Below are 17,583 nucleotides of genomic sequence, written 5' to 3' on the forward strand. Positions count from 1 at the left end.
AAACTAAGCTAAGCTAAACTAAGCTTGGCCACAGTCAGTAACCTGCAGTATTACACAGGGCAAGTTTGGGTCCCATTGGTGTCTGTGCATCACCTTTGGATTATATTGTTCTTAACAGAGGTGAAAAAACTCTTTGTGCTGTTTGACCCTTGCACATGTGGTTGGAGTAGATTCCCATCTTACAGAGCTCGTGCTTCTCTCCTGATTCAACAACACTTAGAGTCAAAGCCTCAGTTAACTTTTCTCAGTGGAAAAGCATCTTAAATCCTATTTTCTTTTAAGGCTCATGCAGCAAAAGTCGGGCACTCAGTGTGTTGAAATGTAACTAAGAAGTGAGTGGAGCCCAACAGAAAAAATGGAGCAATTCCAGTAGGAAGGGGTGGAGATGAAGGGGTTTTCATCCCTGACGCACTGATGTTACTCACTAAACATATGATAGATACAGTGCTTTGAAATGGGACATTTAAAGCTGTGCAGACAATTCTGATATACTTATTTTGAAATTCTGGGCCCTAATAATAGATTTCAGGCCAGAATTTCCCTTCAGCTTCCTAAATTCAAGAGCTTTTCTTTCTTTTTTTTTGTTTCAAACATCAATTACAGATTGTGTATAGTAACTGTAAGTGCACCTAAAAGTGCTATTTTATGGCAGAGTGCTGTGCAGCCAGTCTGACTTTTAAAAGTCACTATCTTCATATTGGTATTGTAGGCTAGGAAGACAAGTTTTGAGTTTTTGGATTTTGTTCTATTGTTTGTTGGTTTTTTGTTGGGTTTTTTGGAAGCATATGGTAGGACAGTCTGTGTTTTGTGAGATTTTTGTCCTGGTAATCAATTTTTGTCTGTTGTGGTAATCAAAATGTCAAATTTCAAGCTTATGAGTAGGACTGAAAAATCAGTAATAAAATCAAAATGGGCACTGTTGTTGCAGATGGGAACACAGTGGTTTCTTGTACTGAACTTGGTGGTATGGGTGGAATTGGCCACATGGGCGGTACATTAGAGTTCATGTGTTATTGGGAATTGTAATTTTATGGTAATTCTTGCTGCTGTGTGTTGTTTCAGAAGTATTTGCATTTTGATAGTAACACCCTTGTTCCTGTGTTTTTGTTATATGGAGTGTGTTAAAGGCATGCTGTATTTTCTGACTTCTGTTGTAGAGCCTGGTCCATCATCCCTTGGCAGTATGCTTATGCCTGCTCAGGAAACGGAGTGGGCAGAGCTCATTCGAACCGGTCAGATGACTCCTTTTGGAACTAAAATACCTCAGAAGCCAGAGAGGAAGGCACGACAGTTAAGATTAAATGAAGCATCTGATTTTGAGAAGTACTTAGCAGACCAAGCTAAGCTGTCATCTGAAAGAAGGAAGTTATCCCGTCACAAAGGAGCAAAGAAGAAAGCACAAGCCAAAAATGTTCAGTGTGTGACTCCTGCAGCTGCCACAAAGGAAAAAAGTGGTAAAGCCCTGTCAAAAACAGATAAGCGCTTAAAAAAACACTTGAGAGAGCTTCAGAAGCATGCCCTTCACATTCATTCAAAGGCCAGGATTCCAAAGGAAAAGAAATGTCTTGAGGCCAAGAAGTTCAGGCATGAACAAGAGGATGATAGTGGGGAGTCTGAATATGTACCTGATGAGGAGCTCTTTGATCCAGAAGCAGCAGAAGAGGAAGAAGAACAGGCATCTTCTCTTGCTGAGAATGATTCTGATTATGAACTTAAGAGTTTATCAAGAAAAAGAAAACATTTGGTGAAGAAGGGTTTTAAAGAAGCTGAAAATGATGCTGACTTTGTTCCAAGCTCAGAGGAAGAAGAGCATACACCAGGGAAGCATAAAGTGAGACGATGGAGAGATGATGGAGATGTGGACTATTATAAACAGAGACTAAGGTTAGTCCTAGACATTTTTATTAATAATACTAATAAATTAGTATGTTGAAAATGCAAAGGACAATGTCTGTTTTAGGCTGCTAGGGAGCATGTTGAAGTAATGAAAATGTGATAGAAGGATTATAGATAGCCTTCCAGAAGGATTCAGACATGGAGCTTAATTGCAAGTACTTTGCTGTTGTTATAGGTTCCTATTTGTGGATCAGCTGTGCTAATCTGTGCTTTATGAAATTTGTATAACCTATGTGTTGCTGGCCACAGGCGTGTTACCTCTTTTCCAGTATAGGACATGAGCTTCATATAATAAAATTCAGCTTGTTGATGGCATGTGTACTTCTAGTTACCTTTACTGAATATTTTTCAGTTAGTTATATAGTCCTCTAGAAAATCGTGGAACTTGAAAACAGTTTCTCTAGAGCAAAAGGAAGAACATATATTAGGATTGTGAGTGAAGGGTGATTGATGATAGTGATAAACACTAGCACAGGAACTTAGTTAATGCTTGGGAGGCTCAAATTTTACACTTTTATGGAAATATATAATCTTACAGATTGAAATGATGCTGTGTCAGAGAAGGAGTCAAGAAGTAAAGGTATAAACACCATCTCTCCTGTGGTGAGAGCATGGGTTGCTGTGGAGGAAGAGGTATCTTCTGGTAGCAGAAGTGCTCTCAGTTGTAGAAAATCCCACGTAGGAAGAGCCCAGCTTCACTTTCACATCTCAGGTTACAAAGGCAGATCAGGAACTCATATAAGGCAATAGGTTTGCAATCCCAGGATGTTGCTTTGCAAAATTAAAGCATAGTTTATTGCTCTTGACTAGAAATTTCAGCAAGAGGCTACTCTGAACAATGTCAAAAGGGTCAAAAAGAAATATGTTTTCTCTTGGATGCATTAACAAAAATTAATTGTTCTTAATCGGTAAAATATTTACTGTTTTATTGAGTAAAACTGTATTCTTCACATTTAAAGTAGACCAATATTAAATCATTTTTAATTCAGTGTTTTCATCAAGAGTAATTTATTTTGATTGAAAGTTTTAATATGACTCACAGTTTAAATTCATTCAAAAACGTTTTTTAATAACGTTAAGATTGTGACAATTTATCCTTAGCAAAGTCATATCATAGACTACATTTCTTTTGGTTACTGAAGTTACAATAAAAGCCTAAATGAATTTTAGAAATATCAATAACTGTAATTGCTACCAAAACACTACATCTCTTAAAAATTTCATAGCTACAGTTATTGTGGCTGTTAAGCTGCAGCTGTCCACATTGATGTTTTTATGCTGACACCCCCAGGTAATCTTCATTATGGGAAATGCCATGAGAAAATAAAATGTAGTGAATTAAGAAACATATTAAGAATGCTATAGAAATGCTGTCATTTGCTTACATTTGTATCTTGTTTCATGTCAGTTTTAGTTTTGAATGCAAACGAATGGGTGAGATTATGGTATATTTTACCCATGAGAGAGGCAAAGGAAAGTCCTTCAGGACTACTTTATTCTTCTGAACATCTAGTCTTGTGCTTGGCAATGAATTCAGTCCTACATTCTTGGAGACTGGAAATGAGTTTCCTTAACATTAAAACTTTTCAGAGATGGGACTTCAAGAGATTGGTCTGTGTCAAGGGGAAGCTACGCTGATGTTGTTAAAGCATGATAATTAGCTAACTGCATGACTGCAGAGCATCTCTAGAACAAGAGACTGTTGTCAGAAGAGGAGCTGTTGTCTGTAGGAAATGTCAGGTGGGAGAGCAGCCAGCTCTTCTCTGTCCTTCTAAAGGATACTTCCACAGGATGGCCTAGTGTGAGCAATGGAACATGAAAAAGTAAAATTTAGCTATGCAGAATCAGCTTAGGCTATCAGGAATTTCAGGTTTTTTTCCCTTGTGTGTCTTGCCTTTCTCTAGTTACTGTTACTGGAGCCATGTTGGTGTGTAGACATGCAGATGAATAACATCTTCTGTTCTGAAAGGTCAGTGCCTAAGATGAATTCATAGCTTGCTAGAATAGTGAACAGTACCAGGGAACATCAGGGTTATGGAGAATGAGGTAAATAGGATACTGTTATGCACCCATAAGTAATTCAGATATTCACTGAAAATGAGTGTATTGTCATTCCCAGCTATCCATCACACTGACTATTACCAGCTGAGCCCAGAGGCTTAGATAATCAGTCTCTAGGATGGTAATGGAGCATCTCAGAGACTTGATCCCCATCAACAGGTATATTATTAGTGTCTATGTCATACTCAACAGTGACCATCTTCATCTAGAAGTGTTCAAAATTGGAGCTGGTAGGATCAATTAGGATGTTCCATCCTGCCTAGTGGAATGCTCAGATGTCGTGGTTTAACCCCAGCCAGCAGCCAGGCCGCACAAAGCCACTCACTCCCCCACCAGGGGAGGAGCAGAAGGGTAAAAGCTGGAAAACTTGTGGGCTGAGATAAAGGCAGTTTAATAGGGAAGGCAAAAGCCACGCATTCAGGCAAAGCAGAACGAGGAATTAATTAGCTACTTCCCATGGGGAGGCAGGTGTTCAGCCATCCCCAGGGGAGCAGGGCTCCATCTCAGGTAAGTAACTTTGGAAGACAAGTACCATCACTACAAACATCCCCCACTTCTTTTCTACTTGTTCCCCCACTTTATGTGCTGAGCATGATGCCATCGGGTCTGGAATAGCCCTTTGGTCACCTGGGGTCACCTGTCCTGGCTGTGTCTCCCCCCAGCCTCCTCACCAGTGTGGCAGCACGAAGAGGCCTTGGCTCTGTGTGAGCCCTGCTCATCAATGACAACATCTCTGTATTATCAGCCCTGTGTGCAGCACAAATCCAAAACACAGCCCCATACCAGCCACTGTGAAGAAAATTAACTCCACCTCAGCCCAAATCAGCACATCAGGTCATGGCACAGTGAGTTAATTTGAAGACTATGGAAAGGATGAAAATGAACCTGGTTTTCAACTTCTTTTACCTAGAAGCACAAAACAATAGTAACCTTGAATGAATGCCTATTAAATGTGTAGGAAATAAAACATTTTTGTTTTTCACTCAAGAGGAAAACTGCTACATTTTTTTTTTCTGTAGTATTCTCAGGCTTTGCAGATACGGAAGCTGCAAAGTATCAAGATTTTGTTTATATTATTCAAAGTTTTCCTTTACATGTATTAAAATGCCAAGTATAAGTATAAAAAAGTAATTTTTTTCTGCTTATATATAATTAATATGTTACATTATGGACGTCAGTATATATCTTCCCATACCAGTAGTCAGTATGTATATGCCTGCTGCTTCAAGGAAGGAATTCCACGTCATATTACGGGAGATCAGTGCTGTATCAATGTTTTCTTGTGTATTATGTATAGTTTGTGGATTACCATTGTTTGACTTCTATTGCTGTCAAGTGCACAGAGGCAAGGCAAGCTGCTTCTTTTCTTGTCTCTCAAGTGATATCCAGTTAAGTAGTAGGAAGTTTTGACTGTCAGTATACATAGCAGTTGAATCATAAAGAAAAAATTTGTGTTAAATTACATTTGTTTTCATAGATCACTTTTCATGTTGTAGCTTTCTTTGATGTACCCGAGTTACTGAATCTCTCCATGTTTCAGAGCTACAAATTAAAAAAGGATTCAATGCTACCTTTCCTGAAAGCATTCCTACTGCTCTTTAAAGTGACAAAGCCAGGACACAGGTGAAGATATATTTTCTCTCACTCACTGAGTACACTTTTCCTTCTAAACTCAAGTGTGTAATTGTCTACATCAGTCTTAATTTACTTATGGAGGCTTGTGGTACTAGCTGCGTGTATTTCATCTGTTAGGACATACCAATTAAATCCACCCATATAGACCATAAAAAGCTAGATCAAAAAAGCAATACTGAATGCGTCAATTTAGTAAATTAGAATAATCTGTAAGGGATTCTTAGCTGTATAAAATATAAAACATATTGTGCTTCACAAATGCAAACTATATTAAATACTCAGCTTGGTTCCTGACTGATTTAAAAAAAAAAAAAAAAGTCAAATTGTGCTCATTACTGTTTTGGGTGCAGAATATCTTTCTAGGGTATTGTAATAAGTGGGAAATGGGCTTAGTATCTGAATGCATTCTTATATTAAGAAGAAATTTAATTGTATGATATATGGCTTTCATCCTTCATTTCAGGGATAAAATTATATTTATGTCACTGCCAGTGGACAATATAAGACAGATTTCTCAAAGGTCATGCTCCTGTTTTAAAGCGATTTGGTAATAAAGTAAAACCTGTATTTTCTTATTGTTTAGGCATGCTAATGATGTTTAACTGATGTGTGTAAAGAATATATTGACCAAATGGACACTAAGTTACTGTGTGTTTAAGTCAAAGATGATGACCATTGTTTCTTCCTTCGAAGTCTGACTTCCAGGGAAAGGTACAAGACCAGATTAACCAACAAACTGGTCAGGTCTTAGAAATAGTGTTTGTCTTCCCATGGCTTCAGCCATTTGGATATTTGCACTTTTCTAAATAAAATAATGACGTTTCAGTGTAGAATGTCTTAGTGGTGTGTTATGTTAAGTTCACAGCCTTTCAGACACCGAATAGTTCTTCAGACTTTGAAAGTTGTTTGTGGTAACAAGTTGCTGCTATTTCTTTAAACTGGTAATTGATGTCTAAAAACTTCTAGATATTTGGAGGAGATGCAGTAGTACTTCAACGAAGAGCATGTAAAAAGGAAACGTTTCATAGGATAATTAAGTACAGGGTTTATTCAAATTCTAGATGTACATATTTTCCATGTATAATTTTAGGAGAAATCCCAAGATCGATCCCACTTGAATAAAATGTAGTAATTATATGGAGGTGAAGTGCCTAAGTTCCTGAGCAGCATCGAGTTAACCTCGGAGTTCGTTCTTGGCTGTTTCTGGATCACTTTTCCCAATGCACACTAGAGGGCAATCTGCTCCTTCCCAGGGGAGGCTGCTGCTCCAGTGCTGCCTGGCGGTGGTCCGTGTTGGAGTACAAAATTAATAGCAAACTCTTATACAAATTATTGCCCTGCTTGGGATTAGTATGGATTGTTTACCTAGATGTCTCTTTGGAAGCTTTGTAATCTGTAGTTTTTTTGATTCTAGTGTGGTAAGAGGAGATTCCTTCCTTGGTTTGAGTTCTGTAATAACCCAGTCAGATGAAATAATCAAATTCTAGCATGTCTCAGTTCCAGTAGTGATGCTGTCTGAAGCAATGACTATCAGCATTTGTCGATTTGAATTCCTTTTTTTGCAGCTTGGAAAAATAAGACCATCTGTGCCTGATAGCATAACATTGTAGTACTGAAGAAACATGAATGCATTCTTATCTGTGACTCTAGAATGTATCATATCTGCCTGCTGGACTCCAGACCAGAAATGAATGTAATTTTCCTAAGTCAAACATTTAGCAGACTGCTAGCCTAAGAGACTTCCATTCCTGTTACAGTAGGTTTGTAAAAGAGGAAAACACTGATACTCATGTATTTTTAGTAAGTTCTTTTTTACTACTTAGCTGGATTAACTATTTCATGTAATGAAATAAGAAGAATCTGATATAAACACTAGCAAATCATCAGTTTTAAACAGCAAACTGAAGACTATCTTGGTTCATCTAATTTTTTCCCCATATATACTCTTTTTTTCTCTCCATCGTTATTTTTGCTTCTGAAAACAACTTCAGTGATCAAAATGTGCTTCAGTGAAACTGGCTGTCTAAACCTGACCAGCATTGTGCTTTCTTAATTTTTCAGTGCTGTCATTCTTGGCAGTGGTTGTACTGTGTGTATTTGGAGATGGTGGTGTTTATTTTGAGTTAATAGAACAATACCAAGTTTGTGACTAGTTCCATAAAGACAGACTTGAAGTATTTTTTCAAAAGATACTGCTGAAAAATTCATCTAGAAACCTCACATAATTAGCTTTCCTTCGTGAGAAAGAGTGTATGATTGTGTTGCTTGTATGTGAAGTGTTGAACCTCTTCCCTGCTCTCTTTTTCCTAACACAAGTGTTTTTAAAGAAATTTTCCAGATATTCAGAGACCATTAAGTGGAAGTTTGCTTTTGCACTGCATTCAGAACAGTAACATATGGATGCTTTTAGTCTGTTGTGTACCTTGCCAGTTTCTGAAGGGATTTTGTCAGTTTATCCACCACATTCAGTGTGCCTGCAGTAAATGGCACTTTCAGGAGAGAATTCCAGCAAAACCCAAATTGTCAGTGAGGTGCTGCTGGTTGAGTAGTACATAGCCAGCTAGAGTCCACGTTACCATTAGAGGCAGATGGGTTTGGGTCACTGGAACACAAGTTCATAATTTCATTGGAATGTTGAAGATCCTTTGGTACTTTTTCAGCAGTGAGGGAATGATGGGACAGAAAGGTAATTCTCTAAGCTGCCTGGAGTCCAAATAAGATGAGGCTGCAAACCACAAATCACACTGGAATTTCAAAACCTCATAAAACTCATTCTCCTAATAATGACTGCTGTACAGATTTAGAGCATGTCACCCTGAAGATGGTGATGTTTCCAACTGAGTCTTCTGTAGAAGATTATACACTGCTTCATATTTCTCTACAGGAAGAAAGTTGAATTTAAGTGTTTGGTTGAATTAATAAAACAGATTTTAAATACCTAAACTTCACCAATATTTGGAGCAGGGGGGGAGGGTGGGGTAAAGGGAGGGAGATTTAAGAGTTTATAGTTGCCAAGTTTTTTGGTGCTGTTAACTGTTGATTGCATTATAATAGTATTTTGTATATAGAAAATTTAACTAGCTATAAAACATGTACCTTTTATAATATATCTTAATATATCAGATATTTCAAGCATTTACTTGCATATTTCTCTCCTCCGAAGGATTACTATTTTAAATCATGAGCATGCATTTTTGTTGGGTTTTTTATCTGATCGAAATTCAGTGTCATTTTCATACAGTTTTCCATGCTATAATTGAGTGTTGACTCCTTGTGTCACTGCAGGAAGTGGCAAAATGAACGTTTGAAGGATAAAGAACATCAAACAGCTGAGGAACTTTCTGAAGAAAGTGATGTTGAATTTGATGAGGGTTTCAAAGTACCGGGATTTCTCTTCAAAAAGCTTTTTAAGTATGTATTGTGTACTTTATTTCGATATTATGCTGCTGTATGTTGTTAATAATATTAGTAGTAATAGTCACTGTGAGTTCTAGATGCCCTTTGCTGTAACTTTTATGTCAGTGAATGATGCCTCAACTTTTGCTTCAATTGTTTCAGTAGGATACTTTCTTTAAAAAAGATTTCAAGATCAAACTTCAATGAAATTACCTTATTGCGAACACAAAGTGCAATTATATGAAAATACAGGTGATACAGGCTGATGTGAATATTGTAAATGTATATTAGCTAAACTATGAATTGAGAAGCTCTACTTGTCTGTTTTTATAAATGCTTTCTTTTATTGGTATATGCTTGTTTCTAATTCACATGTGGAGCAGTACAATAACTTTGAAACATAAGACATTGGCAAGATGTGATAGAAGAAAACAAGAAATATGATGTTTCTCTGAGTGAAGATTTTTACCAGTAAAAAATATTGAAAATTTTTTCTTTAAGTAAATACTGAAAGTCTTTTCAAAGTAACTGCTCGTAGTTCATATTATAAAATAATCTTGAACATTTTTCCAGGTAAAATTTTGAAATTTACGGAGTGAATTCTTAATTCCTTTGGTAGATGGAAAACACTAAACAACTCATTCTTTAGTTATTTAATGCTTAATTACAGATTTCGACATAATGGTTTTCTGTTTCAGTTTTTTAAAACATAGTGCCCAGTGATGCTTTCAAGTTCATCTCAATAAAAAAAAAAAATACAAGTTAGCAGCTGTTAATTTGATCCATAATCTCTCCCTTAAATTTCATACATAATGGGCTTAAATTCAGTTTTGTTGACAAAATTTTACAGCAGGAAAAACATCTTCTCTTTCAAAAGCAAACTCTCTTGAAATCTTAGTAGAAAGCCCTGGTTTATAATGGGTGTGTGTGGTATCCCTTCCAAGAGAACCACTTAGTCTTGACCTCAAAGAAGTTATTACTGTTGTCCTGTACTCCTCTGAAGGAAAGCACTAGCTCTGAAATGGGATTGAATTAATGACTTGGTTGCTGGGACCATGCAGAGCCAATATGTGGTCTCCAGTTGTTTATGAGAAGCTACTGCACAAGTATTCGTCTTGAGGACGGATGTGTGGTCTGAGCAACCCGAAGGGAAATGAAATTGAGCAGTCACTAAAAATTAATCTTGAAGATGCAAGCCTCACTAATGAAGGGTATCCCTGCAAACATGAGTCAGTTGGCAAAACTTCTTAAGTGGTTAGAAAGATCAATTGAGTTGAATGATTTGTCTGACTTGTAACTTTAATGCTGAGATCTCCAGTGTAGGAAAGCCCATAGTCAATAGGCATTAAAGTGTTGAGTTCTGAGCAAGTTTAGTACAAAACATGGAAGTATATTGACCCAAGGACATGTATAGCATGTACTTCAAGTGATCTTCCTGCACGGTTTAATTCCAAAGAAATTTCCAGCTCATGCTGGAAACAGGAGACCTTCAGGTTTGTTCTTTGGTTAGCCTGTTAAAGTGGACAGGCTGATTCTTCCGTGCACACTTGTCTGCTTTGCTAAACATTGAGCAGGAGTAACATTGATGCTGCTGTGGAACTAGACTGAGCAGACCTGCAAACATTGCCTTATTCCATCTGCACTAAGCCTAAGAAAACACTGTATGAAAAAGAAAACAGCCTTCACTATCTGCTTCCAGTGTGGTGTCCCTGATAAATCTGAAACACAATTTTGTCTCTGCAACAATGCATCTGAGCTCTGGTATCTACTGTGGTGAATTTTGAAGGATGCATCACAGCATGATTGCTCATGAGAAATACAGTAAAATATAATTATATTGGAAGATCAGCAGCACTTAATTCCAAAATATTTTTGGAACAAAAAAAAGACCAAACAAAAACCATAAAAATTTGTGCAATGAAAGTGTAAGGTTGAACAGAATAAAATTTTCTTTCCATATAACCACAAAAATGAAGGAGGGTGTGTTCCTTTAACTTTTGAGTAGTTACAGTTATTGCATGTTTATATGATTATGCAAAGAAAGCACCTACATCTTTCATGTTTTTATATAAACATGGAGCAGAATTTTTCACAAGCTTAATTATCTACTGTGAAACTATCAGGAGAAGGAGAAATATGGTTATAAATTCATCTAATTTTAAAGCTCTGTATGTAACACTAAAAAATAATACAAATTTATATTAGGAAGTTATTGAATGGTTGTCTTCTGAAGAGACATGCTGAACATTTATCTGGGGAAGCACCTTCTAACTGGAATTAGAGTTTCCTTCAATTTTTTAATGTTTGTCACAAGATGTTTTGTCTTCATAAAATGTAGTAATGATAGCATCTTAATCCAATTATAGCTAATCCTGCAAGCCTTTTCATAGTTGTTTTATAGATTGCTGCATTTTAAGGTGAATTAATTTCTAATAAAAGGGTTTCTTAAGGGCTTCGTGGCAAATGCTTTTGAGACACTAGCAGATAGTGTGATGTCTGAACCATTAGATGTGTTCTTTGATCATCTTTTTTTAACTACTCAAGCCATTTGCTTGTCTCCATTTAGCATTCTCTAAATCCATACCAAACTCATCACAAATTGATTTTTAATAGTACTTTGTAGACACTAGTGTTGTTAGCTGTCAGTAGTCCTAAATATTATTTGTTCAAGGATGGAAACAGGATTTGGAAATGCACATAAGAAATAATCTAAAATGAACAACCCCTATTTAAAAAAAAATTGGTTTGTTCTTTGCTGTGCTCTACACTCCAGAAATGTGTGTTGCCAAGAAAATTATCAGTAACCCTTTCTTTCTGTAAGTTGCAACACACTGAGGTGCTGAAACATGTTTGTTTGTTTTTTTTTTAATGTGATTCAAAGACATGTTTTTTTTATTTCTTTCTTTTGTTTTCAATTTAACTCCCACACATGGTATATTATTCCTACTGGTCTCACTATTTAATATCGTTATAAAAAGGTATATCCTGAAGTGATTCTCAGCCCAGCATCTTATCTTGACCTTTTTAGCTTGCTGTCATAAATCTTGCTTTCTAGTCCACTTCTTTTAAGTGGAATGTATTTTACGTTGTTGCTTGTACGATTTCCAGTGAAGTACTGGGAGTGGAAACTGCTCTGATGCTCTCACATAATGCTCTGCTGTATCCCATGCACTGCAATAGTTACTATTGCTTAGCCTTGGTTTTTTTTCTTCATTGAAAGGGACTAAATGTTATTAAATACATTTATGTAAAAAAAGCACGGTTTGGCAGATGTGATCAGTTTTTGTAGTGGAGTATTAAGTCTGTACCTCTTACAAGTCAACCTTTTCCTTCAGTTCAAGGAATATGTTCCAAATAATACTATTTACTAGACCCCTTGCATGTTATCTTTTCTGAAAAGATAATGCTTCATAAGAGTAACTTTCCAAGTTACTTTTAACAGTTAAAATATATATGAAATAAAATACCCTCCAATTACAATGACTGTCAGTTTAATTAGAAATGTTTTAGTGTTGTATAAAGAACAAAAGTCACGTGTAATGTCTGACTGCATCAAAAATGTATGACCTAGTAAATACAGGACTCATGTAAAACACACATCCAGCATGTTACAGTAACTGGTATGAGAACCTTGCCAAATGATTAATTCATGAGTACTTTCTGTTATGATCTGTATTATCAAACATTTGCCATCTTCTTTTTCCTTGTTTTAGGTACCAGCAGACAGGTGTTAGGTGGCTTTGGGAATTGCACTGCCAGCAGGCAGGAGGAATTCTGGGAGATGAGATGGGATTGGGCAAGACCATTCAGATAATTGCCTTCTTGGCAGGTCTGAGCTACAGCAATATGAGGACTCGTGGTTCAAATTACAGGCAAGTGCTTCTCTGCAGACTGTCAGTCTGTGGAGCTCAATTAATATTTCATCAGATGTATTACTGGTGGAGGAGGGTCCTGTGAATTATTAATGACATTTCAATTACAATATTCCTTTAATTCTTTTAGTGGGGGACATCAAAGGAAAAATTTTACGAGACAATGGAGCTGTAGGGCAGGAAAAATTAAACATGTAACACTTTTAATGAATTCCAGGCATTGATGCTTCATTTTGCAGATGAGCCACGCTAGATATTTTGGGTCAATACAGTGTCTAAGGTTACCTTCCACAAATGGATTGTTTACAAACTCAATTACATTAATATCAATAGTTTACACAATATGGAATTTTAAATTAGATGTAATACCTTTAGTTCCATTTATTAAATTTTACATTAAAATATTTGTTCTTGCAAGCCACTAGGTAAATGTTTTACAGGAAGTAGCAAGCTGATTTGCAGTGAAAGGTAGAGTTTCTGGTGGGCAGGGAATTATCCATGCCAAAAATTAGTACTAAGAGTAAAACTAGTAACTTATACAGAGGAATTTGCATCTGCTTTTGGGTTTTTTTTGTTGTTACTGCTTTTCAAAACCTATGTTAGTGTGATTGGCCTTTCATATATTTCATAGTTTTTTGTTACTGAACAATGCTTTAAAATTTCTTCTTCATAGGTGCAATTACTGGCAAGATATTTGTTTGTGTCCTCAGATTTACAAATGCATGCATGAATAGTACTTGATTTTTCTACTTCTGTTGGCCTGTTTACCTGATGTAAATAGCTACATGAAATTTAGGAACTATCTTGGTACTGTACTAAACAAAAATAATGGCCTTTATATAGAGGTATGTTTAAATGATGTTCAGTTTGTACATGAATTGTAAAATAATGTTTTAAAGAGAAAATATCCCTGTTTTCTCACTGCCCACTTCCTACTATAGGCTTAATATAAAAAATAAAAAATAAAAAAGCAACCCTGTAGGTCCTTCACTCAGGCCAGTTGATTTACTTTAATATGGCTGCCTGGTAAAGGATGCTACTGTACAGATTATTTTATATTCCCTACCCCACTTGGGAAACCACTGAGTTGATGGAAATCCTTCAGGGACATCTCTTGACACAGTTAAATAGTGCAAAACTACAGTAAAACTTTGAAAAGGCCAGAATCAATATTCCCACCTAAGCTGCAGGTGCAACTATCTTTCTGGATGTACAATAATGTGTTGAGTTTCATGTTTTCTCTGGTGCATGTCATTGAGTCCATCACGATAGTCATTCCATGGGAGGAAACGAGGTTTAATATATTTGGTGAAGGTTGCTCTGATTTTGCCTGTGTGTGGTAAGGCAGACACTCTAAACAACTTCATCTTTCATTGTCAAGTTTTTTCCTCCCATGGGCTGAGAAGGCATCAGGTCTGGTTAACTTGTTTCTGCTTGAAAGAGTGTAGTCTGATAGGCAGGAGACTTTCTGGGCAGCCTCTCTGGGAAGCACCAGGAGGGGACAAAGTTGCGTTGTCAGCACTGTCTTGTCTTCCAGCCTAGCTTGGGTCTCATTACCTCAGTGTGTAACAAAAACCTTTCACTACAGACTTGCCTTCATTTATTTCAAACATCAGATATCTGAGAAACTGACAGAAAGTTTATACACTGATTATTTATCTATATGTGCTCTTTGGGATACTGAGACATAAACAGCTCAATCCCTACTTTGAGTGGCAGAGATTAATTTCCATGGTGCTTAGGTAAATAAAAATCTATTGCCCCAGAAGAAGTGGGTTGCTCTTGCTGCCCCAATCTCTTTTCACCAGGGTTGAGTTATTGTTTCAGCATGTTTTCCTGTGCTAATTTTTTGAGTGTTTAAAGATTATAAATATATCATGAATACAGTTTCCTTTTTCTTGGTAGTAAGTTGCAGGAATAGGAACTTAGGTGCAATTCTAATTGCATCCAAGTAATAATGACAAATAAAGGATACTTGTGAACTTGGGCTTTATCAACCAGAAGCAACAAATGGAGAAAGAGATTTGGATATATTGACCATATATGATATTGAACATAAGGAGTCAGTACAATGCATCTGTGAAAAAGGGACAATATACAGTATGACAATATATTTGGAGTAGGAACAGGGCAGTATTATTACCTTGGTACAAGGCTCTAGTAAGACTTTGGTTTCTAATGCTTCAAGTGTCACCTTTGTTCAAGGAAAGCAAATATAAATTGGATGGGCAGCAGAACAAATCTTGCAGTGTTGCAATGATTAGGAGAATGAAGGATGCTCCTAAGTGTAGCAAGCAGAAGTATATGATTTGTTTAGTTTTGTGAAACAGCTCAGACTGGAAGAAGCCAGATGACTCTTTTATATAAATAAATAAAAGCTCTCAAGAGAATAACAAAATGTTGGCTAGGGAAAGTGGTTAGAGTCAGACTAGACACAGAAGAGTTTCCACACAGCCAAGTAGAGGGGGAGTGGAGTTTCTGAAAATTGATCCAAGGATGTGTGAACTCTTTGTGTAAGCTGAGGGGGTCAAAAAAATCTGGATAAACCTTACATGTGAGCTTGTATGATCCAGACCAGGGGAATAACAGACATATTTTGTTACTACTCATGACGAGTGAGAAACTAGTATGTTCTGGGAAAGTTGGCTTTTTTGCTGTAGGTATTTTTAAGAGCAGTAGCAGTGATTATTTGGATTCAGACCGTAGTTGAAGATATTTTTCATGTCTCCAAGTTCTTACTTCCCTTTGGAAGGGAATTTCCTTTACAGGATTAGACCCTGTAAAGTGGTGTTACAGTATTTGTTCATAATAAGCAAAGCCCCAGTTGTTGTTCTGCATACGTATAAGCTTTTAATAAAGAATATTATTTCTTCATATCAGCAGTTTCTGAAGACATTAAGATTTGTTTCTTTTTAAAGCAGGGTGTTGCTGGTGTCTGAGAAATCCTTTATTCCAATCAGTGTGTGATCTTGAATGTATACTGTGATCTTTTGCATTATTTATTTATTGTCACTTGGATGGTACACAATCTGTGTCTACACAGATCAGTGTATGATAACTGAAACTATTGCCTTTGTTTGCAAAATCTTTTTGTTCCATTTTTTAGAGAGCAAATATATTTGAAAAATAACTGCAGGTAACCACTACCTAATATATTCTTTTCAGGATTGTTGGTATTTATTTATGGCAGTAGTATCTTTTATTTGGCTGGTGTGCAGGGGATTTTTCCCTTCTTAAACTTAAGAGCAGCTCTGAACTTTTCATATACAGAAAGACTTTGTTTCAGACTTCTTTAGTAATGCTCAGAAACAGTAATATAATTGTGAATAAGAAACTTATGAGACCGTTTGAGCCAAGCTCTGATCTCAACTTCATGGATGAAATTGTCTGCCACTTTGGAGTCCTTGTCTTGTCAATAAATTATGGTGATGAAGGTACGGTATGTTACCAACATGAAGCAGAACACTTGTAAGTCCATTTGTGAGGCTCTAGCTACACATTCTGTATAACAGAAGTAATAAAATAATTGCTTGTTAATGATTTCTTTTCACTTAGAGAAACAGCAGTTGCTAAAACCTGATTTGTAGTATCACAGGAGGAAGTTCCCTTATGCCTTATTGTTTGGAGCTTTTCTATTCCTGTTTATCTTGATAGATACATCCATTAACTGTTCAATGAGTAGATTCTTTCAGCAGTACACTCTTCATCTTCCTTTAAAAAACAGATTTCTAGGAAAACAAATTGCCAATTAATTTCCATAGCTCTCATATTCCACTTAAACTGTAAAGTATGTCATTTTAATATGTGTGTATTTTAATGAGCCACTTAATGCTGATTATTTATTTCACATTAAGGGTTTTTGTCTTGAATACTCTATTTTAGATACCAAGGATTGGGTCCAACAGTGATTGTTTGTCCAGCTACTGTGTTGCATCAGTGGGTAAAAGAATTCCACACTTGGTGGCCTCCATTTAGAGTTGCTGTGCTCCATGAAACTGGTTCTTATACAAAGAGTAAGGTAATGATTGACATCCATTTTGTAATTCCTGAAGCTTTTTGGGGTTTTTTTTGGGGGGGGGGAGGGGGGCATTTGTTTGTTTGTTTTTTGGTCACTAGCAAAAAAAAAAAATCCCCAGGTGCTTAATGCTTCTGTGTAGGAAAGAGCTTGTTCCCTTTCTCTGAACATATTAAAAGAACAAAAAGTTCATTATCTTCTGTAGATTTGGTAGTAAACTGGACTAAAAGGGGGAGGATATGGAATACATGTATATTATGATAAAGACTCGTATTGCCTGAACAAATTATAGATAGTAGTAGGTTTCTTACTTGAGTTTTCCTTGTGCTGTAGTCCATGCTAGGAGTTTATGACTAGACTGCTTGTACACCAGATAAATGCTTGTAGCACTTGTGAATTCTCTTCTGCATTTCTTTGCATCGCTATGTCACTGAGCTGTTATTTAATGTGTTTTTCACGCATGGACAATTTCTCTTCAGTTGCTTGCTGACGGTTGGTATCACTTAGTCTCATTTTCTTCAATGACAGAGTTACTTTGTTAGCAGTTTTCACTGTTTCAAGCAGTGCACTTTCTGTCTTTTAGTTTTCTTTTGTCAGTCTCTTCATATACATGATCTTAGTCTGTTTCTTAAGTTGGAAAGCCTGACTTGTCTGAAGTTTCAAACTTTGGTACCTTGCAGGAACAAAACAAGGAAAACTTAGACTTTT

The 17,583-nt window shown here is 36.5% G+C and overlaps 1 protein-coding gene across 2 annotated transcripts in view; it reads left to right on the top strand.

Annotated features, from left to right (window-relative positions):
* The window catches only part of ERCC6 (ERCC excision repair 6, chromatin remodeling factor), a 46,385-nt gene that overhangs the window by 6,638 nt on the left and 22,164 nt on the right, over positions 1-17,583 (top strand). For both annotated transcript variants that reach the window (XM_023929587.2, XM_086900378.1), the window contains exons 5-8: positions 1,158-1,884; positions 8,878-9,003; positions 12,702-12,860; positions 16,743-16,878. In XM_023929587.2, coding sequence (XP_023785355.2) covers positions 1,158-1,884; positions 8,878-9,003; positions 12,702-12,860; positions 16,743-16,878 — 1,148 coding nt within the window. The remainder of the gene's footprint in view (positions 1-1,157; positions 1,885-8,877; positions 9,004-12,701; positions 12,861-16,742; positions 16,879-17,583) is intronic.

This window comes from Cyanistes caeruleus, chromosome 8 (genome assembly GCF_971803275.1).
Source record: "Cyanistes caeruleus chromosome 8, bCyaCae1.hap1.1, whole genome shotgun sequence".
Classification (NCBI taxonomy): domain Eukaryota; kingdom Metazoa; phylum Chordata; class Aves; order Passeriformes; family Paridae; genus Cyanistes; species Cyanistes caeruleus.